Source organism: Lolium perenne, chromosome 3 (genome assembly GCF_019359855.2).
Source record: "Lolium perenne isolate Kyuss_39 chromosome 3, Kyuss_2.0, whole genome shotgun sequence".
NCBI lineage: Eukaryota > Viridiplantae > Streptophyta > Magnoliopsida > Poales > Poaceae > Lolium > Lolium perenne.
The window spans coordinates 107,710,257-107,737,731 of record NC_067246.2 but is presented as its reverse complement, the minus strand read 5'-3'; the positions used below and the strand labels follow the sequence as shown (position 1 = coordinate 107,737,731).

Here is a 27,475-nt window from a genome sequence, read left to right as displayed (position 1 = left end):
CGGCCTCGACGTCAACGATGACTTGTCTTCATCAACTACGCTTGCATGGGAGCGAAACCCCGTGTACGGTCTTCAAGGGTATGATTCCGTACTTATCTTTGTATTCGTATTTATACATCAGCATAGCATAGCCTGTGATATCTAATACCTTATAGGAATTTTTTGTTTTCTATTACGATTCCCTTCACGGAGGACACTCAATGGCAGCGACAATGTGATATTGCGCCATTTTGTTGATAATTGTTTTTTTCACGAAGTCGAGCTGCTCTGCTTCGAACTCCATCTCGACTTGGTGGGGGGCATTATTCATGACAATACAATTTTCATTTTTCTTTCTCTATCTCATTCTATCTTGCTTGATAAGTGTATATGTAGCAAGTAATTGCCTACGAAAACATGGTAGGAAACATATCATGCTTTGTCCATATAAAGTGTGCGTTTCTAGGGCAATCTTTTTGTCACCAACAGCACTCGTTTAGATGGAAAATTTGCATTGTTTTTCTCTCTAATCACAAGTTCACAACTCCTTCAGAACATGCATGCGTATGTGTGCGTTTGACACCGGCCTGTTGTCGAACATGGCTCTGGCTCATCCTGTATGTTTTTTTTTCTACAGGCGATGACAAAAAACGATGAAAAAAACATGAGGATGGCATTGTTGGGTGGTGACGTGGTGTTACCTTCACGCACCTCGCTCTCGATGGTTACCTTCACGACAAGGGAGGTCACTACTGATCCCGCACCGTGGAGCTGCTGGGCGGCTACTCGCTGATAGAATCATAGGCAACCAGGAACTCACCGATGATGTATGAGGCCAGATGGTGCTACAATGAGCTGCGGATATGCCAGTGTACGTGTGCATGCACGCATACTCTCAATTCGAGCCCAAGGCTCTTTGCACACAATCATGTGGACATGCAGGCGTGTTACAGACAGTTCATGTTACGATTGGAAGCTTCCACATGGATATTTTCGACCCACCAAACACAAAATGGATATATGTCTACACCTTATTCTACTTGTATGGGTGTAAAAAACACATCCTATGTATCCAGTCTTCCTCCCTCTATATTTCCGATGTCAATCCAATGAGATTGATGACTTCAATACTATGCTTATCAGAACATATAATTTTATTCATTCATTGGCATTAGTATACTGATAAATTACATGCTCGGAAAATCATTCATCGGAATTATTGAATTCCATATGCTGATAATCTCCGTCGCTCTCATTATTTTATCATATGAGGTGGTGGTGGTGGTTATGGAATTTGGTGAGGCGGTGGTGGTGGTCGTATACAAAGTTTGAGACAACAGCACTCGACGTGACGGTGATGATGATGCCACGCACAATAAGGAAGGAAATGGGATTTGTCATAGCCTCTTTGATTGCAGTCATAACTACACGACCCAATACCGCAGCTCTCCAAATGTTTGCACGACTCTTTAGGAACTACAATAAATACATCACAGAAAAAGCAATTTAGTAATATAGTCCAAAGAAAAAAAATAGATAGTACTTTGAAAATTTGGAAATTGCAGGTGAAATAAAAAACATTGCTGCCTACCACATTGGCAGGACGCCAATGTTGAACACACCACGATGGCCATGAGCATGAAAGCAATAAAATCCAAGTTTAACTTTGGGTTGGTTTTGATGAACGCCATGGGGAAAATAGATGACTTTTGCTCGGTGTATCGTTGTGCGTGTTTATATAGGCACATGATGCAATTTTATATACAATTGATCATTCTCGTGCATTTGTATATCTATCTCTCCCAATTAATATTAGGATATCACACAAGTTTTGCATAAACACCACAGCTTTTATTTTGCAGTGCAATTATTTATCTCATCATTATAACCTGGTGTTCAATACTGGTGATTATACATAGAACCATAATGAAATATTTAGATATCAGCATTGCATTTATATATGTATCTATCGGAATTAATATCATGATATCCTGCTATTTTTTGCATAAACAACACAACTTTTATTTTGCAAAGAAATAATGTATCTCATCATTATGGTCTGGTTTTAATATTGGTGATTATACATAGAGCCATAATAAAATCTTTAAATATTGGCACTACATTTATACACGTATCTCTCCCAATTAATATGAGCATATCTTGCTATATAAACACCATAAATTTTATTTTGCAAAGAAATTATGCATTTCATCATTATGGCTAGGTGTGTAATATTGGTGATTATACATAGAACTATAATAAAATATTTAGATATTGGAGTTGTATTTATAAATGCATATCTCTCCCAACTAATATTAGCATATCTTGCTGGTTTTACACAAACACCATAGCAACATTGATGATTCTGGATAGAGCTACATTAAAAATTTGTAGATATTGGCATTACATTTACATCTCTATTCGAAATTAATTAGGAGATGCCGCGGGGCCCTGCAGACATCGGTACACAAGAAATGCTCGATGTGCACACACATGCGCACACTATATGTTCAATTCTCCACATTGCTTCATAATGGTGAACTGGGACCCTCTTCAGTATTTTGGCTATAACTTATGAATAGCGACGTCCTATTGGGCTCACTAGTAGAAAACTGTCCTTCCGTCCGGACCTTTTGTCCCGGCCCAGTATGGAGCCGGGATAAATGATCAGGCTACGTCGCCTCGAAACCAGCGGGATGGCATGATCTACCATGAATAGACGGAGTTCAACGATATAAAGCTCAAAGGTTTAGCTAAAGCAGCGTCCGCTTGAGAAGTGGGCACATGCCATGTGCTATCTTAGCAATGCCATAATTGCCGAGCTGAAAGAAAGAGAACTAGTAGAAGATTTCTCTGCCTATAAACTGATCTATTAGAAAAACTAGTAAACAAACTGCATATGGCATAACTAACTGTGATTATTTCCGAAATCCAATTCGGAAAAAAGTTATGTCGCGCGTAAAAAACATTTTATTTGTAAAAACGACACGGATATTACAACCGACTATTCAGGAGACATTTTTTTTTGTCTTTTTACACATGCCAGAAAAAATATTATTTTCCCCGAAAACTCACATGCGAATATAGAATATTTGGATGTACACGCAAAATTTTATTTGAATTTTTTATTTTTTTGTATTTTTTGTAACATGTTCATATGCATTTTGGAGTCAAACACCACCTCCAACAATTTAAAATTTTCAGCATACAATTCTACCTTTTATAAGAAATTGATTGGTGTAGAAGTGTGGATTTTTTTTTTGAGAACACAGTACAACGCAGGTGCTCACAAACACACATGTATACTCACCCCTATGAACGCACGCGCACACACACACCATACTCCTATGAGCACCTCCGAGAAACCGAGTTGACATATCTTGAGGTTGACGAAGTCACCACTGGCGCCTCACTGTTGATGGACACATCACATACCACTGAAAACATAACGCCGGTTAAATCCTAGAATTAATCCAGGTAAATGCAAACACCTCTGCCAAGTTTAGGACTTGAACCTGGGTGAGCCGGGTCCACAACAAGAAACGTAACCACCAGAGCCAAGCTCACTTTGCTAGAAGTGTGGATATTGGTGTAAATTACGATAAGAATAGTCCAATAGCAATGCTTTAGGGCTCCTTTGATTCCAAGGATTTGCATAGGAATTGTGTAGGATTTGGTTCCTATGGGAAAATTTCCTATACATATTGTTTGATTCATAGGAACATATCCTATAGGAAAAAATCCTATAGGAATCTTGTAGTGTAATTCCTATAAGAAAAAAACATTAGCTCATACATCATGGAAAAATTCCTTTGCTACAATCAAACAAACTTCATCTTCCCATAGGATTCAATTAGACATGTCATTCCAATCATATACCTTTCATATTTCTATGTTTTTCCTATCCTTTAAATCAAAGGAGGCCTTAGGATGATAAATACCGAGCCATTTTCGAGTGTACGTAGCGGACTACCCTCCAATGCATCGGAGGAGCTGTTTGACACTTTTTTTTTTAGATAAGCTGACTGCCACATGGGATTTATTTATTTTAGCTACTCTACCAGCCTAGCCTATGTAAATGCAGCAAGCACGATGGGTCTTGTTTGCACGTTCTGTCATAATAGGCACGTGAATCTAGAAGCTTCCAGTCTGTACTTTCTGCCCACATGTAGGTGCGGCCAATTGCTTGTGCAGGCATCCGATGAAACAATCAAACGGCTCAAATTGCAGGGATTCGCTTGTGTTTTCACCCTTAGATCCACTCAATCAATGGCCAAGACTTCACAGATCTTGGCGGAAAGGAACACTCTAGATGAATAGGCTAACGAAGATTCAAAAACTGCCCTATTATATAGGGGTATAGATATAGATAAGACAAGACGTTATAAGAAAAATGGTAAGACAAGACATTTTCGCTTTTCTTATTTCACATGTTTCCTTGTTTAATTTGAACAACCAAATTATTTTATAAAAATAAAAACAAAAATTATAGAGATACCTTAAGAAATGGTCTACTATATGTTTTTGCATCTTCTTTATAGAACGTGGAATCCATACAAGAAGGTTGTATTATCATCCAATGTACATGTGCATTACTTCTCTACTGGCAACAATCTACCCGACAATGACAGGAGGGAAACCATGGTTTCATGTTTGGATGGTAGACAATTTATGTTTTGTTTAGATTGACGGGTTAATCTCACAGATTATCGTCCAACGCGCTTCGGCCTAAGAGATTGTAGTGTCAAGTTTATTTTCGGTGACCAGTGGTTGAAGTTTTGTTCCGTATTGGCATTCATAATCTCATGCCTAGAAAATGTTCCATATTGGTGGTCCTAATCTTGTGGCGAGAAAATATATGGAAGAAACATATGAAATGTTCAAACAGTGGCGGACACAGGAAAAAATTGAAGGGTGGGCGCACCTCAAAATAATTGTTTTGAAACTCCCCTAAATGTGATAAACTTTGCTAAATGAGTAACATATATAGCTAATAGATTGTCAACATTGAAGATTGTCAACATTGAAGTTCATCACACACACACACACACACACACACACACACACACACACACACACACACGCACACACGCACACACGCACACACGCACACGCACACGCACACACACACGCACACACGCACACACGCGCACACGCGCACACGCGCACACACGCACACTCGCACACACGCACCACATAGGATGAATATATATATGAAATTTGCAAAATTACAATACAAATAGTTCAAAATATTGATTGCCATTTTCATTTTTCAATCATATATCACCTATTCTAATTCTACAATCTACACTGTTGCTACACACAAACATCAAATGATTCTAATACAACTATACAGGGCAATTTTTTTTTGCCAAAGGCAAACAGAGAAGTCACTGGGACTGAGAAACACTAGCAGTCTAGCACAGAGCCAGTATACACGGGCGAGGGCGGAGAAATTTCTGTCCAACTCCAACCTGCACGAGCCAGGGCCGAGGGCGGAGGGGGGCAGGGGGCGAGCAGCTCGGCCAGGAGAGGAGGAGATCGGCCAGGAGAGGAGCAGCTCGGCCAGGAGAGGAGGAGGTCGGCCGGCAGGGAGATCGACCGCCGCCGCGCGAGCCGGCGTCCCGGCGAGGAGAAAGGGCGGGGAAAGGGGATCGACGGCCGTTCCCCGGCAGGGAGATCGGCCGCCGCGGCGCCAACACTGTCTCTGGTCGTTCGTGCAGTCTCTGGAGCCTGGAGGAGGTCGAGCGGAGAAGGGGTCTCTGGTCTTCTCGTTCCCTTTTTGGCTTTCTCCGTTTCCGTGGTCAGAAATTTAGGGTAGTCAAAAAATTTCACGAAACTTGGGGTGGGCCACGGCCCACCCGGCCCACCCTGTAGGTCCGCCCATGTGTTCAAAGCTTGCTTCCTGAGAGTGTCTCTAGACACAATGCATTTAAGGATCTTGGGTTCCATGTACTGATTTAGGTGGCTAGGTCGTGCTTAAAACCTTTGGGATTGGTCAAGTTTATGCTTGGATTGGTCTTGTAAGGTGTTCTACATTGCGGTCATTGAGGAACATAAAAAAAAGAGACCCCCAGGACTAGCCCTTGGCGGCATTGTATTAAGTTTACAGGAGCGCACAGAAGTGCCACGGTGCGTACGCACCCGCGAGTGAGTACCGGGACTCGAACTCGAGCGGGGGGGGGGGGGGGGGGCTTCCCAGGTATCATCACCCTGGTAGTCATCTGGGATAGGCCTACATGGAGATGCAAATAATGAAGTATACCTGCAAAAAAATGAAATAAGGTACAAAATGAAAATGGGTTGATGTACGATGTTTGTAAAGGTGCCAGTAGAATTACTGGTAGGGTGGAGGAAAGAGAACAAGGAGAGAAAATAATAGCATACGTTTTACTCCGGTCACTAGTGGTAGGCATTTTTCGGGGACAAAATCTTGGCTTTCGTTTTGTTGCTTTCGGAGGTCGATTTGCCATGTCTTGTTATCTTACTGGGAGAGAATCTTGTAGCTATGACAAGAAAACCTCATTTTTCTCTTTATTTCAATTCATATGTGTTTCAAAGTGGACGCAACAGCAATTGTTTTGCTAAAGTGAAACATGCTTGAAATATTCTAAAACTTAAAATTCTTGTAGCATGTTTCACAGTAGTTACTCCGTATTTCACACGGTATTACTAAAAAGTAAAAAAATAGTTGAAATGTTATGGAACTTGGAATAAAATATCCTAAAAGATGGACTGGGAGTCGATTTCCACAAATAGCAGGGTTTTATTTTAAATTTCTAACGGCACGACCAATCCTTGGGGGACTGACGGGGTATCATCACGACATCACTAGTCAATACCATACTCGAATCGTAAAATTCAGAATAGCACACGGTTGTCTATAGGTAATTCTACACAAACCAACGGTGTCACAATTTCATTGTAGGAATAAATATATGGAAGATGTCTGTTTAGGTAGGGCCATGAAAAGCACAACAACTTGATCCTACTGTTGTGCGAGTTGTATGTGTCTGCAGACAAAGAGAGAAAAATAAATAGAGAAATATGCACTCTGGCAGACTGGGAGTCCGGGACAATCAAAGGGGCAAAACAGAACTCCATCGATGGGCATGTACTGTCACTCATGTCCTGTCCTGTGTGCTAGAAGGAAATGGAAACAAGCACGACATAGCCGGTTTCTCGTTCACAAAATATGAGGTTGAAGACAAGAGAACTGCTACGGTGACATTGGAAACGTAGCCCATATATATAGCCGGTGTGCCTGTGAGCTACGTAGCTAGCAGGGGATCTGCCTGATGAACCAGCGGATGACCTTGACCGGCATCTGGATGAGGCTCACCGCCAAGTTCGCCGCCGCCGCGCAGCACACGCAGCACGGGCACAGGCAGCTCAGCGCCGACCTACAAAACGGAAGTTCAGGGACAACCACGCGTTATGGTGACAAAACTGAAGAGAACCAAACTCGCAGCCAGGAGAAGAAGGAGACGCGCTCGCACCCTAGGATCCAGACGACGGCGCCGACGAGCGAGAGCACGAGCGCGAGGGCGGCGAACGGCAGGCCGATCAGGAGCCCCAGTGGCCGGCACTGGCAGCCGTCGTCGTCGTCGCCGTCCGCCCCCATTATCTATCGATCGGTGATCAGTCGTCTATCTCCTCCCGCCGGTTGAACTTCCGCGGTTTGGTACGAACCCGGCCCTACGTGCTTGTGGAATCCTGCAACTTGCAAGTTCGAAACCCAAACCAAACGGTTGCTAAATAACGATGTGGACTGAACTCGGACTGGCGGCCTCGATCGAGTTCGTGCGGGCGTGGGGACTCCACTCCGGGAAGTGGAGCGGAACCGAACATGTTCGTGCTTGGCGGGCCTGGCGGAGCGGTGGGCTTTCATGCTCGCCGCGGGCTCTGTGACTGGGCTGGCCCGCTTGATTTATGCCCATGTTGGGACGGGAGGTCGGTGCTCTGCTTCTCTGTGTGGGCCCACGAGCACGACCACGATTTCCCTCGAAGAAAAACAAACATGAGACACGGAGGAATCAGCAGTTGGTCCTACATTTCGGCGCTTATCCGCAAGGAAAATAGGGCTTTCTTAACTGACTAGTAAAATGCCCGTGCGTTGCCACGGGAAAACAAAACACAAAAAGGATGTGGTTTCATTTTGCTGCGCCATAAAAGTACTATGATTTGCTGATACTAAATTGACTCCTAAAAGTGCAACAATATTAGACAATAACACAAAATGAAAAAGGAAATAAAAAATGTATAGTGTCTCTCTTTTGTACACTTTGTGCTTTTTTTATAAGTATTGTATAGTAACTATAGTGACAATTTATAATTTTTTGCAATGCATACAACCGTTTATTATAAATTGTTTCTATCCTCTTGTAAGTAGCCATTACATGCCTCTCACTGGAAAAGGCTAGCGATACAACTCTACATAAGGGCATCTCCAGCCGAGCGACCCAAACAGACGCGCTGGGCCGTCTGTTTTGGGCGTTTGGGTGGCCGCGCGGACACCCGGACAACGGCCCGCGTCCGCGTGTCCGTTTGAGTCGCACGCTGCGCCCAACGCGCGGACGCAGCGCATAATCGAAGAAAAAGAAAAACAAAAGTAAAAAATGCAAATTTAAACGAAATTTGATTAAACATATGCCCTATTTTTGGCAAATTTGTACATAGCCCTATTTTGGGCAAATAACTAACAAAAGAATCCCTCTATATGGGCTTTAAAATTTAAACTAAAAACCCTCTATTAGGGTTTGGTCGACGGCGCGTCGGCCGCCGGTGCGCCGCCTAGCCCTCGTGGGCGTCGGCGGCGTCGTCGTCGCGTCGACGACGTCCCCGGAGGGCGAGGCACCGTTGTGGCTCGAGCGCGCCGGGGACTCCGGCCACGGAGACCACACGGCCTCCTCCTGTGCCAAGTGGGGGTCCGAGCCACCCGAGGAAGCGGCGGCGCACGGAGCGCCGCCTCCTCCCCGAGGCGCTCCTCTCTCCGCGAGGCGCGGCGCCCGGCCTTCCGGCGTCGATCCTCCTCCGCGCGGCGCCTCGCCTCTGCCGCCGCTGCTCCTCGCACCATCGCTTCCTCCGCGCGGCGCCCGGCCTCCTACCGCCGCTTGGCTTCCTCCTCCTCCCGTCGCGCCCGGCGGGCTCGGGCGTACAGCCTCCCGTGCCTCGGCTTCCTCCACCTCCCGCCGGACGCTTCCTCCATCTCGGAGGTGCGAATGGCCACATGGAGGTGCGGCCATTTCGCATCCTCCTCCGCCGCCGAGATGAGCAGCGCGGCGCGGAGGTTGGGGTCCTCCTCCGAGGACTCGGGCTTGGGCTCGAGCGGCGGCGGCGGCGGTTGCGGCAATGCCGCGCCGCCGCGGCGTCCTTTCCGATGTGGAGGCCGCCTCGGTTTCCTCCGGATGGCCGCAGCCGCCGGCGGAGGACGGCGGCTTTGCTCGCCTCGTCGTCGTTGGCTCCGGAGCGAACCGTCGCCGGGGCCATGGCGACGGTTTCGCTCGGGGAGTGGAGTGGGATCGGAGTGGAGGGACAGATCCCCTCCGCCCCCATTTAATAGCCTCCCAATCACCGACGGGTGGGCCCAAGGGAGACGAGGCGACAAGCGCCCGGACGCGAGTGGACGCCGCGTGCCATCTGCGCCACGCAAACCTAGCCCAGATTTGGGCCGGGTTTGCGTCATTCCGACGCCGCGCCGTCCGCTTTGCGGTGCATCCCCGCGTTGGGCCGCTTTTTGTCCGGCTCGACCCATCCGGACGCGCGGCGCGGGATGGGTCGCCCCGTTGGAGATGCCCTAAGATGAGTCTTACATTCATTCTTAGTCATCAAGCAAGGAGTTTAGGTTTAACAAACTAAAAAATAGCCCATTGAAATGTGTCTCCCGAGAATGTGAAAATAGCATAAGTACTAAACACTAAGAAATCATATCTGAACATTTTAGTTAAAATTTCCATACTAACTTAGAAAAAATACAAGAATATGCTCAAAAATTGGACAACACAGACATGAGTACGTTAAATATGCCCAAACTCAATTACAAAATAGGGATAACATCAATATTTTAAGCAACTTCCACCAAACTATAAAATAAGTAGCAAGAAATAGTTGGACTATGGACAATGCAGAAGTGCCTCCTAGCATGACGACACCCAATATGTGTTCTCCCCTTTCTTAGTATAAGTAATATATATCCTTCCTTTCTATTAGAAAACTTCCATACGATGGCACAGCCCTTGACTGGGCAAGGGGGACCTAAAAAATGTTAGCCCGGTATGTTTAAAATATGTGAAGGAAGAATCTTTAAATCTCAGATGTTTTTTATTTATCTCACTTGTGAACATATAATAAGATTCTAATATTTAAATGACTATATCGTCCAACCGAGGGAAAGATCATATTTTGGGTTACTTATCTGTACTATATATTTTCTGTCACCGATACACGCACGTAAAAATCAGATAACCGCAAAGCAATGACAATGATGCATTTATCACCCCTTCCTCACCAGCCCATCAGCTTCACCACTTTCACCATGCATATTGTGCCGCCATTGTGCTTCGTGGATCCATAAAAATACCACAATTCTTCCCTTCAAGCATAACCAAATATTAATAAATCAATAAAAATACAAATAATTCCCAAGAAAAATGATGCACCCCAAAATTCAAATAAGAACATAGTTGACATCCTAGAAGCTTACACAGATAGAAAATCTGTGGTACAGAAAAAATAAGTTAACTGAGCCATCTGTTATCTCTAAACATTCAGTGTTCTTTAATATACGATGTACAAAGTCTAGTGAATCCATCTAAGAATAACTGAAGGACACATCTACACGATCATACCTGCAATGTAATTGACAATGATGAGTAGAAAAAAAAAGCCAACTCTGACCCAAAAAAGATAATGTTTCATCAGAATTTTATGGAGAGGCTCGAGTCGGGAACGCTCAATTGATGAAATATATTGAGTTATCGAGAAAAGTCATGTGTATCTCTATAAAAGCAATAACAAACAAAAGTTCATACTGAAGTGGTATAAAACACTTCCAGTGCCTGCTAACAAATAAGATCACCTTATTTCCGCATATATGAGAGATTTCCATGATTTTAAATTATAATATACCAACTCATTCACATTTATACAGCTACTCTTTTCAAGATTTTAAAGTACAACTTCTTTAAGGTCTAGCATGGCAAATATTAATACTCTTGTTCAAAAAATAAATTTTTTGGGTACTCATTCCTTTCATGGTACCAGATACATTTATTTAAACTACTATGCAGCACCATTTACCAGACCACAACTAAAACTAACAATATGCAAAAATGCATAAATAAGATGAGGTGAAGTTTACGAGGCTGACAAAGTAAAGTAGCTTCTAGCGCAATCAATGTCAATGCAATTCCTATTCATGAATCAAACACAGGATGCACATCTACACAGAACTAATTTCTTTATTTTTGCATAGATGTGAGATTTCCATGCTTTCAAATTATCCTAAACTAACTTGTTATTCTAAGGGAACGAGCACCACTAAAAACTATTTTGTATCAAATCTGATGCTCTATTCACATGAATATAGCTACTCTTTCTAGATCTTAAAGTACAGTTTCTTTAAGGTCCAGTATTTGCAAGTATTAAGTGGGTAACTATTCCTTTCATGGTACCAGGTACATTTATTTGAGCTACTATGAAAATGGTATCTACCTAGTATTCTCGGAAAAAAAAAGATGTATATATATTTGTAGAGTACAATAGGAGCATAGTAAATGTCTTGTGATGTATATTCATAGATTACACTTGTAAAACTTGTAAAAGGTGTTCCTCCCCATGTAGGCCAGAATGGCTGCTATGTAATATTGTAACTACATATCTTCTTTAAGACATAAAGCAGTAGGAGACTCCTGCAGTGAAGTTGTCAAAAAATAGATGCATCTATCATTTGTATTTTAAAATAATCCACATACATGGAGTACTATTTTACATGACTAAACTCAGAATTTGCGGATAACCCAGGCTTCTCTTAGTTAGCCGGCGGAGGAGGTGGTGTGTCCTGCCAATCAAGAACTTAACTTGTTCCTGTTGGACATTTGCATAAAGAGATAGAGTTAAATAATTACAGGTGCATCTTGTTCTTAGGAAAAGAGAGGAAGCAACTGATGAAGATTTCCCTAATGCTACACTGGTATGTCACCAACCTGCTAAAATATCTCATCAATCTCATTGTCAAGTATTTCCACACGTATGCTTGATAGTAGTGGGAGCCAAACTAAAATACATAGACATGTTATCAAATGTCTTCTATACGGGATCTAGAAGTTAGAACACAGTGGATTTTTTTTAATAATAGAAATACTGTAGCACTAATCATAACCATTGAATTATTTAGGCCTTCTAATGGATGAAAACCTAGGAAAACATCAGCCAAAGACGACCAAAAAGCTCCAGTAAATCATTAGTAGTGCATCTTTCTGCACCGTGCAAAGGAAAATTATGAGTCTTTCTTGTCGTTATCCTTGGCTTATTTTAAAAACTACATGCTTGGAGATCTGTTCTGTAGGCTCATCGATGGCCCAAATTTTACATGTGAATAAAATAGTGCCTGATGGGTAAAAAAATAGAAGGGCCAAGAGAATTCTCAACGAAGCAAAGTAATTCCAGTATCATGTTCATTACTTCAGTTCGTTTCTTTGTTCGCTGAATTCTGTGTTTCCACAGACTCCTCCCCGACGCGGTCGTCGTCGTTCCGATCCCCCCTCCCCAAGCAGCAAGGATAGTCGCTTCACATCCCTATTCCCATTCCCACCGACTCGTGTCATCCCCATGCACCTGTCCCTCCACGATTCGCAGCACTGCACGCACATTGACACGCTCTCGCGACATGGATGTCCGTGAGGGGGTTCTGAAAGGGAGGTAGACACCATCCACACTACCCGCAAAAAAAAGACATGGCCATCCACACTAAATTTTCATCTCAGAAATTAAGCCCATATTTTGCATGTCCTCATTGTACCAACATTGAAGGGAGAAAAACTAACTAACCAGGCACCCATAACATAGATGTGTATCAGCAAAAGATGGAAATACCTATCATATCAACAATAGAGGAGCTGATGAGTCTCCTCTCCAAAGAATATCCCGAACCAGCAACAAAGCACACTCATGGACACAATCATTAATCCTTTCCATCTTGTTTTCTCCACGCCATGCTAAATCGCTCAAGTAGAGGCATCAAGCAGCTATTGCTGTCAATATAACATGCAGTCGTGGAAGAGTTCCCGACGCCAAAGCTTCTAGCATCTTCCTCTGTTCGCAGGAACTGAATCAGATGCCGATGTGAAGACACGCTGACAAAATAAACTGATAAGAATACGAAACTAAAATGCCCAAGATTGCAGTTATCTAAATGCTGTAACTACCTATTTTCTTCAATCCATTAAGCAGTAGGAGACTCCTGCAGTGAAGTTATCGAAAATAGATGCATCCTACAGCTAGTATTTCAAAATCACATATATGCATGGAACACTATTTTTCATGGAACACATATAATGTTAGTACTTGCAACCTCTAGAAGCGAGCAATAAGAAAAAAAAAGAGATGCATATAGCTGTTCAATGCTTAATATGACATAATATTGTCGAGCCGCTCGGTACCTATCGGACTGACAAGATTCAAGAACAGATTCAGAAACATCGCTTAACACTCAAGTGCAGCCGGCTTGTCAGTAATTTTATTGTAGCCTGCCTTCTGAATGAGCTTCAGTGAAGACAACACATTTGCAATGTCATACAATCTTCTGAATTAGCTTTCTTTTTTATTAGTATCAGTACTCATATAGCTGCAGAACTAAATAGTGGAAATATGGGTATCAACTTCTCATACTGGACTCCTCATGGCCTTCTCTGAAGATGAAGCAAAGTAAGATCACGTCAACCTGCTCCATGAATCTTGAAAAGAAAAGTAAGGAAATACAACACGTCAACCTGCTCCATGTCAACATGCTCCATGTACAGATGTCATACCAATCAACCACAGTTCCACACACCATGAATCTTGAAAAGAAAAGTAAGGAAATACAAAATTTCCCACCTCCATGGTGAGGAACAGCTTCACAAATATTTGCATGAGCAACCCAAGAGACCTCTCCATCATTTGACCCAAAAATAAAAAAGAAAGCTCCAAACCTGAAGGTTTTGATTGGATGTATCTGGAACAGAAAGAAGATTAACCACAGTTGTTTCATTTTTCTATACCACATGGCAATGCCTAATGTTATTTGCTAATGATAGTAGTGTCAACCGTATGCAAGAAAGAGGACACTTCCAAGAGACACTAACTCTATAAATGGTTGAGCAACAATATAACCTGAAAAGTCTGCAGACAAATGAACTTGACATGATTTGACCAGCCTATGAATGGTTACCCCAAGTGCCTGGAATTATAAAAATGAAAAAAAAAAAAAGAATATTTAATACTTCAGCCATATATACACTTGGATGACTCTCTTCAGAAAACATAGGAGATGAGTCATCTAATTTTAACAAATACATAACAAAGATTTAACATATCAGTACTTCACACCAGTCTATAATTTTAATAGTAGCATGTTTATGTTAAAGAGGAGACATAAGTATTACGACACAGAAGAGAGTAGTTGCATCTGCTAAGCCAACAACTGCATCATAATAAACGTCAACTCCAGTTGACGTGTACAAAATAAAAATGAAGAGCAAGTATTAGGCAACACTCACTTCATTAAAAAAATGTAATCATTGTGCCATCCATATATATGCTGCATGATATATATATGTCCAGCAGGCCATGACAAATTAAATTGGCATCGAAAGAATAGATGGCAATGTTGATTCAACTTCATTTGATTGAGCATGACACATCCATAATTATATGAAGAAGGTGCGTGAAGCATTTTTCTTGCATTTAGTTTGTAATCGGAAGTAGCCAAAAATGACTATATTTTCATTGACTACATGACTACCAAAGCCACCGAAAACTTGACCACATTGTTCAATTCTCTGATTGTCTTAAAAGAACTACAACACGAACTACAGCATATGTTCAGGATTTTCTTCATAAGATTATGTTTCTCTTTTTTTTTTGCAGGGATTTTTTGCAGGGATTCATATTTTTTGCAGGGATTCATAAAACCGATTCAATTACTCAGTAAGGTAGGGGAAAGGGAGGCATGTGACGTGATGGTGATTTACCGGTGCGGTGCAGGCCGAGGAAGGTGAGTGGCTGGTGGGAGCAGAGCACAGCGCCGAGAAGAGCGTCGTCCCTGTGGCTCCCGTCCACCACCGCGGCCGGCCGACCGTCATCGCCATGGGGTGTCCCTAGGGACGACGCCGAGTCGCGGGGCTCCCTGAAGGGGCTGCTGGCGGCCGCCAACAAGAGGCAGATCTTGGAAAGCATGGGGCTCCGGGGCGGCGGCGGCGTCACGTCGCGGAGGCGGCATCTGGCGTTCCCAAGGACAGGGAACGACGGGAGGAGGTTGGCGCAGGAGAGGTCGCCATCGAGGGCTGGAGAAGTGGGGCTCCACTCTCCAAGACTCCAAGCGGCGGCGGCGCAGGACGCGCGAGGGAGGAGGGAGGGTTGCGCCCTGGGTTTGGGAAAATGAAGGGAGGTTGAAGTGCTGGACGATTTTTCAAGTCATTACTCATTAGGGGCTAAAGTGCAAAATGTGCAGCGATGGGGTGGACGAAACCGACGTACCGCGTGACGACGAAACTTCTTGACGTACTAGTAAAACTAGATGATACCCCGCGCGTTGCAGCGAGATTTTTGTAGCAATGTATAGAATAAAAATTCATATATGTTTTCATAGCTTTATGAAATATTTGATTCAAGGCAGCGCATTTCATTATTTGGAAGTTGATAAAGAGTTTATTACATGATCTGAGTACTTGATGATTGCACTGGTAACTACTCAGTGTTTGTGTAAAAACAAAATAGTCATCAGAAAGAATGGCCGTGACATTTCTCTTTCCTTGTTTGATGTACTCACTGTGAAGAAGTGGTCTGATCCAAGTATGCTTTTGATGTCAGCACATGAAGGTCCCCCTGGTTACCCTCTTGTAAAGTTAGATGAAGTGGTCGTTTGATCAGCTTGAGTTTTTGTATTGTATCAATAGAAATCTTGTTATATTCTCTCTAGCGATTAGGTACAGGTGGAAGCACGGATGCGGCGGGCCTCATTGGCATGCTGGATACACACAATAAACGCATCACACATGTATATATAGATTAATATTAGAAAAATATGTATGAGGGCCTCGAAATATGTTCCATTTCTGTATGATGGGCAGTATGAGGTAAATGTCCATCAACAGGTGTAGAAGCAATCTGAGTTCTTAGTGTTTCTTGTATGCTACAGAATTAGAAAATTGCAAATAGCGGGGAAAAAGGAGCCATGACACCTCGTTGCACAAACATTTATGCAGGGACAAACATGGTGTTGCGAATATCGATAGAGAAGTGATAACTATTGGCAAATGAACAGTACATGAAGGATTTGGCATGGTATAGAATTTAACTAAAACTTCCATAAAGAGTTGATGCCCAGTATTTATTCATGCAGACACCAATGGGTCATCTCAAGTTCTTTTGGATCACAACAGAAGCGTGTAAATCTTGTAATCATATCACTAATTTAGGTAGAATTGACTGCAGTTCTGAGTTATTCCATGTGTGGTTGATGGTGCCCTGCATGTTGTTTAACAAATCAGAAGTATTAGAAAGGTAATGCTTTTGTCTTCGTGTTTATGATATACTGAACTTTTGGATAATTTTGCATGTATATGAAAAGCTATAATACCTATGTTATTTTATTGTTTATGCTCTTGTCTTTCTTAGATGTTTGCTGCAACATTATTGCCTGAAGTGATGTTTGAGGATGAAAATTGAGAGTGGCAAATGAGATTTTGGGTAGTTGATATGAGAAGATGTATGAAAAATGAGAATGGAAAATGTGATATTTGATATTTATATGAGGAGATGTACATACTCTTGATTAGGTCGTATTATGATCTGAAGATCAAGTTCCCAGCTGGTTGATCTTCTGTTACCTTTCTTTGCTTGTTGGTTCATTTTTTGGAAATTCAATGCTTCTTTTTGCTGTAGAGTGGCTGTAAAAAACGCCATATGAAATTCATGTTGAATCCAAAGAAATCAGGGCATCATTGTAAACTAAAACACATTGAATTAAAACTGGAAAATACCCTTATCTGAACACCAGAGTCTACACATCACAAATTATATCATAGTGGCGCTATAAATTTTATAGTTGTGCAGAAATATACCTCGAGCTAATTCGTTCATCATCAAATCCTGCAACATAAGCCTTACTTCCAACTTCCAACACACCTCAAGAACCTGCATATACCCAACCTTTCATTGCAAAGATGAAGCATACCAATCTACATATAATAATAATTCCAAAGTCCAAACTCAATTCCTATTGTACCAAACTAAATTGTGGATCTGAGCTATGTTATGGCTTGATAATAGAACACTAAATGAGTACATCTATGGTGGTGGATAAAACTGAATGCCCGTCTCTCTCTTTGGCAAAGTGCCTGGACAGCTGACGAATCAAAGAAGCAGTCACCTTCTGTTATACCATGAGAAGGAAGGAATAATGAAGGCAACTTATAGATACCTGCATAGCATATTAGTTCAAATAAAGTTATCACCTGAGGTATCCTGATTCACAATGAGCCATAAGATTTTAGGGAAGATTTTATATGTGAAAAGAAACTCCGGATGCAACATTGAAAGAGAAAACTGATCTCAAGGTAGAGAAATTCATACTGCAACATTAGTTTCTTGTGTATACACATGTTAATCTCTCTTTTCTTGTAACCCATATCTAACATTACCTGCAAAACAGTGGCAGCAGCACAAAACACAGATTCTCATGCCGACAGTCCAGAGAACCAAACTGGAAGAAAGAGTGCAAGAAAAACAAATCGAGACTAAGCATTCAGTCTTACCAGGAACAACAAAAATTCCATGAGAAGATCGGTCTCGCAGAGCTACGGCTCTTTAACTGAGATAAGACATGGAAAACACCACAACTAAAAGATAAAACATGCAACATTAGATTACTCAAGACCTGTGTGTAACTTAAATTGTAGGATTGATAGCAAACCTCTAGGTACTTATGATTGGAGATGGGTTGCTAATTCTTTCATGTCCTTTAGATGCCTGAAAATATGCAGATAACATGGAATTGTCTAACCTTTTGTGCATTGTCGACTGAGAAGCTCTTTTTAATGATATAATTGATAGGGAACCTGGATGATGAATCATCTTTCATTTCTATATGGAATAATTTAGTTTTACCAATGGCATTATTGAGGGTGATCACATGCTGTGAAGGTTCTATTTTCATATTTTGAGAAGCATGGACAGCAGGTCATCAGTAACCGTAGAGAAAGCAATTGCTGTCCAAGTTTCCTGATTCATCTTTGCAACCGGAGACATGTAAACTGAAAAGGAGACGGAATGGCTACCAGGTTGGGTATTTTGAGACAGAAATGCAGTATCATTGCAAATCAGACACAGGCAAACGGATTTGTGTGGCCTACAGACCACACCAAACTGAAAAGGAGCAGGTACTATCGGTGTAGTCTGTAGTCCATATGTTTGAACACATGCATTCCACGAAGGGTAACCAATAAATTTGTACATCACAATTAGGAAAGTGGAAGGTGAATGCTCTCAGCCAATTTAAATTAAGAGAGGAGATTAGAGTATGCTTACCAATGGAAGAAGGCGATGTGCAGTGTCGTTGATGAACGGCGGACCAAGAAGTCAATCAAGCCAAGAAATCCTATGGGTTTCGAAAGAAATCCGGAAGGTCTGAGGTAGGAGCAGACTATTTTTTTTATAGAAAATCCCAATAAATCCCGACGGCTTGAGATAGGAGCAGATAAAATCCGGAGCATGCATCAACCTGCAAGATCAGGAATATTGAGGGATTTAACAAAAAAAGAAGGAGAAAGTAGGATGGGGAGTGGGAAGGTACCAGCTAGGAGGCCACTCGGCGTGGCGGTGCAAGCATGCTTCGGTAATTGGTGTGGGCGCAGCAGGCACCATGGCTTGCTTTTTAAGCTAGAAACAACAGGGCGACGGATGAGTTCCACGGAGCAGTTTTCACTCTGTCAATCCTTGGATTTATTGGTTTGAATGGTGGGATGTATCAGTATTAAATTGCCGCGCAGTTGTGGGGAGGAGTAAGGTCGCAGGCAATGACAGATGAAGATGAATAGAGGTTTTTTTTTTGTTGGGACGAACGTGGAGGGCGAGCGAAGCTTCCGAGTAGTCTAAGCGTTGAACGGGTAGAACGGCCAACATAGCCCAGCCCATGTCAGTCTAAAGTGGGACAACGTAGCGCAGCCCACGTCCATCTGGACCATCTGTTGCAGCCCACGCCGAACCATATGTTCAAGCCCATGGGCGATTATAAGCAAGGGAAACCTGTGACGTCCGAGCGAAGGAATCGTTCCTGACCGCATGGACGAATTTGGGGTGACGTGGCTCGCTGAGAGACCAGCAAAATGGGGCCATCTATTAAGAAAGAGAAGATGCCCGTGCGTTGCTACGGGTAACAAAACATGTAAATCTACATCTACACTACTTAAAAAGAAGGAACGGGTACCTTATTCTGCCAATACGTCAAACACCTTCGTCGTCCCACTTCGTCGCGCGTTATCGCGGCCGAATGGGCCAAGCCCAACAAATCCATCGCACACACTACAATACTACATCGCCTCCCTCACGAGTCACGAACCATGGAACCAGCGCCGCCGCTTCCTAGCTAGGGTTGGACGGAGGGCCGGCCATGGAGTTGGAGATGCAGAGGACGAACGGGAGCAGAGGGGGTATGTCGCTCCACGATGGTGGTCATCTACCTCCGGTCCACTTCCCCGTCCGCGCGGCCGGATCTCCACCCCCTAAACTTCCCTGACCAGATCAAGCAATTGTTCCTCCCCGATCAGTTCGTCGACCTCGAGATGCAACCCGTATGCCGCTCCTGCAGTTCCTTGTAGAACTGATCCTCCCTGACCTACAGCCGTAGTCGTTCGTCTTCGTTCGGCCATCATTGATGAAGAGAAGAATTACAAGAGCGCGTTGCCTAAGTGGACGCTCCCACATGACCATGAGGTACTACTCCTAAGTCCGCTAGATTCATACGTATTACGAGAGAAACCTGCCAAAGTCCCAAGAGTGCTTCAGTGCATACATGACTCCTCGATGAACATGTAGATGATGTAGACTGGTAATGGCATTGTGCACTAATAGATTGGCATATATACATGTACCAGTTGATTACATTGATAGATGACTTTTTTCCCATTCTATGTAGGCCATACACACTATTTCACTGATTCATATTGAAAAATGACTTATGTGAGGTTCAGGCTGTTGAAAAAGGCATGTGAGGAGATCTACGAACTGATGAAATTTAACATCCACATGAATATCAAGGTAACCACCATCTGATTACATATTAATTACATCCCTTGTTGTTAGGAGATACCATATTTACTGTATCTGGTGGTATTGGCTGTCGAAAAGAAAAAAATGCAGTTGATGTAAATGGAGTTTGTGTAATTGCTACAATTTCTTTAAAAAATCATTATCTAAGACATGGAGTGTGAATATGTATTTTGTTCCAGGGCCGGTCAATTGGACAAACATTTAAGAGTATCTGTCAAGCTGCACGCATGATGCTGAAGGTCAAGATTAGCATTTTCCTGAAATTTTCATTAGCTGATGGTAATTTTTTATAGGTCTCGGGATACCCGATCAGTTGAAATCTAAGAATGCGCACAGGTACAGTCGTTTTGTTGTTCATAGGGTAAATAATAAGAATGGATACATGTTTGTGATATTGCATAAATAGGCATCATTCTTCACACCAAGAGGATGGAAAGATTTTCTTTGACAACATGGCAGCACCTGTTTACTATCCATGGCTATACTCTGCATCATCATCAAGTTTTGGGTACTTCGTGTTGCAACTTATTTTACAATCTTGAATATTGTTTTGTCAGAAATAACTAAAGTGGTTCCTTATTCTGCCATCCACAATATGTTTCGTAGTTCTTGGTCGTCTCTGCTCCGCCCCGCACGCGGACAAATGGGCCAAGCCCAATAAAGCACAGTAACCATCACCTCCCCTGACCACGTCCTAGATTTCGAGAAATCCACAGACCCTCGCACCCTCCTCCAGAGATCTTGGGTGCCCTAACATGCGTGGCCGGGGAGGATCCCGACCGAAAGGAATGGGTCGGTCTCCCGACGGCGAGGTAGGAGGGACGTAGGAGCGAGCGAAGATCCGGCCAAGCCGGCGCCATTGGTCATGGCCGCGGCGGCAGCGACGACCCCATCCAAGTCCGCCTTCCGTGGTGGTCCTATTCCTTCCAGCTCGCTCCGAGAGGGGATCCGACCGCCTCTCCTTCATCACCGGTCAGGCGAGCATCCTCCCCTCCGACCCATACCGATGTAACCACAGGGGAGCAAAATTATTTTGGGGGATTCGGAAGCTTGTGCGTGCACGCCAGATTGGATTAGACTGTAGCTGCGTTGGATAACTTAGTCCTGTTTCATGTTATTTAAAGTGCTCATGTGCTCTAGATCTCTTCGATTGGTTAGCAGATTTAGATTTTAGAACATCTGGTGCCACATATATTACACGTTTCGTCCTGCGGAATCTTAGGTTTCAGATCACTGGACATGAGATTTTGTTATTTAGAGTGTTGGCAGCGGAGGATTTATTGGATGCATAACCTGATTCTCTTTAGATATTCTTTTGCGTTACACTTTTCTTATCAGTATGCAAAGGTGTGTTAATGTTTTGTTGTATTGATAAACCTTCTCCCAAATATATGTATTTGAGCTGTACGTGAGGCTCGTACTAATAATTCTGAAAAGAATGTGAGCCCTCCTCCCGAGTCACTATTGCTATGAGATGTGTCTTGTTACCTGCACTTCTTTTTCTAGCACTTAGAGAGATGTGCATGCTTAAACATTAAGTTTGGGATTTGGTGGACGTCAAATAGCTCAAATTTACGCACAGTATGACTCAGTTTACTCTTTTGATACGTCCAGAATATCTGGTGTTGACATGGAAGAAGCCCCTATGCCGGCACTTCCAAGTTTCAGGTTTTCATCTACCTTAATCTCCCATGGTACTATATCGATGATACAGAATGCCAGCTTGGATGGTTGGACCTCTTTGATGTTCTAGAACATTGTGGAATCTGGGATTGAGTTAGTACCAGATATCGTCTTCTTCAGGACCCCTACATCTTTGAGATCCTTACATGTAGGAACGTGAAGTAGGTCTGGCAGGACGGACAGAGGGAAGGTGAGGAAAGCTCCCTAAGCCGAAGGAGAGATGGTGCCCGGAGGAGCACTAGCGCTTCCTCGACAGTCTCCTCAGGTCAGTACAGCGTCATGCCATGAAGACATGTCCTATTCTGCTCTGAACTAGCTAATCTGCAGTCCCTGAACTAGCTGATTGATTTGTGTGGATTTCAGGTTTGACGGCGCCTAGAAGAAGATCGAGGAGCACATCTGCACCAAGACCGTGGTACTGGTAATCCAAATTCATTCCCGCTCATTATGTAGAAGCTTGGCCTTGCCACCAGGCTTCCGCCGCAATACCCAAGCCGCAGGCTTGCCGTGCCGCAGCCGCCGCAGAGCTCGCCAGCGGTTCTGCACGAGCACCCGCAACAGTGCCCAACTGATGTGGTTTAGAGTCCCAATGGCTGGGTTAGAAATAATTTAGTTCAGTGTCCATAGGGTTCAGATAAGATCACTTTTCACACCAATATCGAAATTCAAAATCAACTGAATAAAATGTGAATCAGTAATGCACACTAAGTGATAAAATTTCACAATATAACGAAATTCACAACCGACTGAATAAAATGTGAATCAGTAATGCACACTAAGTGATACGATTTCACAATATTCATCATCCATGGATTACTAAATTCACAGTGAGTGATCCATGTTTGTTCAGTTACAACTGTCTTCAGATATCTAAACCTACACGCTCCCATTGACTGAAACTTGCTGGTATGTAATGGCTGCACAACTATCTTCAGTTACAATTATTTTCATATCCAATTGGAAGCACACAAAGACTTGAACTAATTTAAGTAGTAGAGATTTCTAATTTTTATATAGAAGAAAATTATTTACCTATGTTTTGTAATTCCTAACTCCTAAGCAGGAGATGTCTATGGCACTTTTAGAATCCAGCTCCCTTAAATATGGTCATCATTGCATGTATACTTCTCATATGGTATGTCAGCGCTTACATGCTAAGGATTCATCGAACTGTGACAAGCTGATAGTGTAAATTCACTAGGAATGATGGTTGAGAATAAATTTGAAAGGATAAATCACCTGATGAAGTTCTACACTGCTTTCAACACAACAAATGAAATGTTTATTTCACGCTATTCGCTCACTACGATCGACATATACTACTCAGTATTTAGATAAAGTGTGAGCTGAGATTAAGAGATTCAAAAGTGTCCGTTTAGATTATCTAGAGTTTGGAAAAAATAGGCCAGTCTTGAAGCATGGTCACCAAATAAGATTTTTTTACTGACATACTAATAGCATTATGTTAACGACTTGTGACATATCATTGCTTTCCAAGCATGTATCGCTAACAGTGTTCAGTATTAATCATTTGTGACCTGAATTCTTGATTGATCCATATTATTTATTCAAACTATCACTTAATTCATGATGTCTGTAGAAGCTTGCAGCGGTACTACATGAGCTCACATTAGTTGTTTCCGTGCCAATGGACCTTACAATGGTAAAATTTGATATTCTCTAATCCTTCAGGCCGGTGTTGTGATTCATCACCAAGTTTTCATGTTTAGTTCTGTCTCAAAAAGGTAATTTATGAAAATGAGCTCATATCTCCTCACCGGGATTGTGCATGCAGAAACTCCTGAGGGCGAAGCACGCACCAAGGCAAACGATCAGGAGAGGTGGAGATCATCACAACTATCTCAGTTCAGCAGGAAGAGTGATTACAATGAAACGACCAGGCCAGTGTGGTGTCACCTGCGGCCCACAGGAAACAATCTTAGAAAGTGACAATAAGAAATGGATAAACTTAGATGCATATCCTAATATGCCAATTGGTAAAAAAATAGCAATATTATGTTACTCCCTCCGATCCATATTAATTGACTTCAATATAGATGTATCTAGAACTAAAATGTGTCTAGATACATCCATATTAGAGTCAATTAATATGAACCGGAGGGACTGAGCTTAATTTGCCACGTTTGCCATAGACCTAGCCATCTGTTTTTACCGGCTGATAGCCTGATACACATTTTCACCTTCAAAGCGTGGACAGGGACCATTGTGTTTCGTTGAGGCAGTTTTCCATCTTCTGTGATCAACCAATTATTGCATCTTATTCTCATAGGTCTCTCATTTAATATGGTACTGTTTTCTTTTCTGATTCGTTTAATTTTTGGACACGTCATTGTTAGCTGATTTTTTCTCTTTAGATTTTCTTCTAAATTTACTACTGATTCTCGTTAGTGCATTTCCATATATCTAAACATGGAATCTGAGACATGAACCATGCAAACTGAAACTATGTTTGGCCCAATAGGAGTGTCAACTACTGAATTTAATTGTCAGCAAACATGCAATGGCTGTGTTATCTATATTTTCTGTTAGTAACCATTTCCATGCTATACTATAGCCCTCTATTTTCTTCTGTCTTTATACTGCTTCTGATTGTTTCAATCACCTTACTCTGCAATGACTATGGTCTCTGTGAAATCAGCTCTTCCTTTGCTTTTCTAATTTTTATTTATTCGTCAGGTTACCAAAGATAAGCTTATGGTCTTTGCTTATAAGAATATAAGGTGCAACAAATCTCAGCTTTCGGAGTGAAGTTCAGCTTTTCCACTTACCTTCCTTAGGGGCCGTATACTTGGTGCCAACACGGCCCGTCGAGCCCCCCTGATGGTACTGATTCTCTTCTTTTTTCCTACATTAGTTAACAATCTCTACTATCAAAATTGCAAATGTTCAGAAAAAAGCAAGCCAGAAAAGCATATAATTTTGATTACTTGATTAGACATGCATATCTCTGTTATGCTATGTGATGTGGGTTTAGATTTTAGAACGAATGACTATCTATTTGGTACACCTGCTATTGCTCTCCTGTTGTTGATGTCGGACGTGTCAGGTTATCCATATGCCTCTCTGTAGCTATATTATCGTGCTCTTTTTCGTTTTGATTTTAATCTATGTCATTCATATACCCTTCTAACAAAAATTCTAACGGATACTCTCATGCTCAGGTTTCTACTGCCTACAGGTTTACCCGCCTGTTCATGGACTGCCCTGTTATCGTCCTCCTATCGTAATATCTGATCCATGCCGTATCATCTCTGGGTGTGTTTTACTACCTAAAATGCATTCAGCTCAGTTTTTAGTGTATTTTTGAAGCAATCATCTAATAGCTATCTTTTCCAAATGCCTACTCTGTGCTATGTATTATGCTACGTATCTTTACTGCTTCATGCTTTTACACCACTTTCCGCTGCTATGGAAAGTATATGTGGTGCCACGCCTACACTACAACCAAACTGAATGAAACTGTCGTTGACAGCTACAATCTCCTTCTGATCAAAGTGACTACAAAAAGTTTCCAAGTGTTAAAAGTGGTTTCATCTTCTGAACTTTCCACTTGGTGGGACATTTTTTGTTCAAATGTAAGCAATTGGTGTGACAAATAGAATCGCTGCTATTGAGATACTACATAGAGTGGTAACATACCGATAGCGAGAGCGGGCAGCTGGATGTAAGATCGCCCTTGCTCATCCTCAAGCAGCCGTGCTTCCCTGTTCCTCTATTCTCGCTGCAGCATCCCGCTGCTGCCGCAGCACGCCGCACGGTTCGGATGACGGACTGACTTTTAAAGACGCCGTGCAATTCATATCAGCAGAAGCAACGGTTCATTTGAGCAGATGGTGAGCTGCCGTGGGAGGCACGAGCTGAACTACAAAGCGGCGCGAAGTGGACTTGCAGGGCGCTGGTGCACTGGACGGCCTCGAGCCTGCTCTTCCCAATGGGGAACACCTGGGCAGCAGTGCTCCCTCGCCGCGTGAGGCGTGACAGATGGGGCGGCGCGCAAGTTGGGGAGAGCTGCGCATCTGCGCCAGCGAGCTCCATAGAGGGTCGAGCGGCTGTACGGGAGGCTGGGAGAAGACACGCCGCGAGTGGAGGTTGGGGAGGGTTGGGGCGGCGCCATCGCCCGGCTCTCGCCCATCGTCCACCCTGAGACTCCTTGCGAGTGGAGGTTGGTGAGGAGTTGGGCGGTGATATGCACGTGTCGGAATTCCTTCGGCCAGATGGAGACTGTAGAGAGGCCGGTGGTCGGGGTCGGAGCCGCGCGGCTGCGGCGGCGGACTGCTGGGCGGCACGCGGGGTAGGATGTAGATAGCTCCCTGGCAAGAGGGTGGGTGGCGCGGGGCAGGCGAGAAGGTGGTGGCCGACCGACGAGCGAGCAGGAGGTGGGGGCGAGCGGGCAGATAGTGGCCGGTTGTGGAAGATGATTACCCTAGCTCCGCACGGCGCCCGTACTAATGTAGATCGGCCTTTGCGCTCGCGAAATGGACGGCGAGCCAGCTGGGGAGAATCCAGTGCCACCGCAGCGGACGCACCGTCTCCCAAGAACAAGCGAGCAGATAGACGTCGCCGCGACCGCCCAAGAACAAGCGAGCACCATTTTTCTTCTCTGGCTTTACTCTTTTTTTTATATAGATTTTAGACTCTCCGTGCCTTTATTCATATATCGATTCAAGGTTCTCTCGCTTTACTCGATTCATTTTTTCTTCTTTCCCTTAATTGTAAAGAGCAGAAATTAGCGGTGTGAGTCCAGTTATCCTCTTGGATCACTGCAGTTTTTTTCCGGTGAGGTTTCCACCCGAATATTTTGGACACTGTGTTTGTGTTCAGGAGCAAACATGAATTTATTATGTAAACTTATGATATGTACACATATGCGATTAAAAGTGACAGGAAGTTAAGCCTACTGATGTTGCCATCCATAGCTTCAAACCCTGATAGGGACTTCACATATGTAAACAATATGTTGATGCATGGTTCGAATATAATGTTCATTGTTCCATTGTTAAGAAATAGACACATGAATATAATACCCTTAGGTTATATTTTTTATACATATATTTGTTTTGATCCCGTAGCAACGCACGGGCATTTATACTAGTATAAAAAAAAAGGTAAAATATGAACATCATTCATCGTTGAACACCCTAAAAACATGACACATAAATTAGTATCAACACCAACACAAGAATATATTAATAATTTCCACACAAGAACATAGATTACTACAACCTACGAAGTCTACACACCACAATTTCGAATAGACGCACGCCTA

The 27,475-nt window shown here is 43.0% G+C and overlaps 1 protein-coding gene and 2 long non-coding RNA genes across 9 annotated transcripts; 1 reads left to right on the top strand and 2 right to left on the bottom strand.

The window, feature by feature from the left end:
* Window positions 1–7,086: 7,086 nt before the first annotated feature.
* Window positions 7,087–7,718, bottom strand: LOC127338332 (signaling peptide TAXIMIN 2). Its single transcript, XM_051364493.1, has 2 exons — window positions 7,479–7,718; window positions 7,087–7,382 (listed from the first exon to the last, which is right to left on the bottom strand). Exons 1-2 carry the CDS (start codon window positions 7,601–7,603, stop codon window positions 7,259–7,261), a joined length of 249 nt encoding a protein of 82 aa, XP_051220453.1. The 5' UTR covers window positions 7,604–7,718; the 3' UTR covers window positions 7,087–7,258.
* An 8,565-nt stretch (window positions 7,719–16,283) lies between these two features.
* LOC127342112 (uncharacterized) lies at window positions 16,284–19,364 on the bottom strand. Of its 6 annotated transcripts, XR_007876227.2 has the most exons (8): window positions 19,031–19,362; window positions 17,994–18,958; window positions 17,812–17,879; window positions 17,609–17,659; window positions 17,301–17,373; window positions 17,006–17,126; window positions 16,817–16,876; window positions 16,285–16,704 (listed from the first exon to the last, which is right to left on the bottom strand). It is a non-coding gene; the product is annotated as an uncharacterized lncRNA (long non-coding RNA). The 6 variants fall into 6 exon arrangements; XR_007876229.2 differs by having other exon boundaries at window positions 16,284–16,704; window positions 17,609–17,879; window positions 19,031–19,364; XR_011754072.1 differs by having other exon boundaries at window positions 16,286–16,704; window positions 17,301–17,659.
* A 395-nt stretch (window positions 19,365–19,759) lies between these two features.
* Window positions 19,760–24,407, top strand: LOC127342111 (uncharacterized). Of its 2 annotated transcripts, XR_011755193.1 has the most exons (6): window positions 19,760–20,169; window positions 20,427–20,493; window positions 20,685–22,173; window positions 22,341–22,453; window positions 22,552–23,851; window positions 23,984–24,407. It is a non-coding gene; the product is annotated as an uncharacterized lncRNA (long non-coding RNA). The 2 variants fall into 2 exon arrangements; XR_011755192.1 differs by having other exon boundaries at window positions 20,685–22,453.
* Window positions 24,408–27,475: the final 3,068 nt, after the last annotated feature.

What these genes read in the sequence shown, in the direction of transcription:
- LOC127338332 (XM_051364493.1), bottom strand. Translation starts at nt 7,603, where the DNA reads ATGGGGGCGGACGGCGACGACGACGACGGCTGCCAGTGCCGGCCACTG. An exon ending in GCCGTCGTCTGGATCCTAGG is followed by an intron (nt 7,383 to 7,478) that starts GTGCGAGCGCGT and finishes TCCGTTTTGTAG; the next exon opens with GTCGGCGCTGAGCTGCCTGT.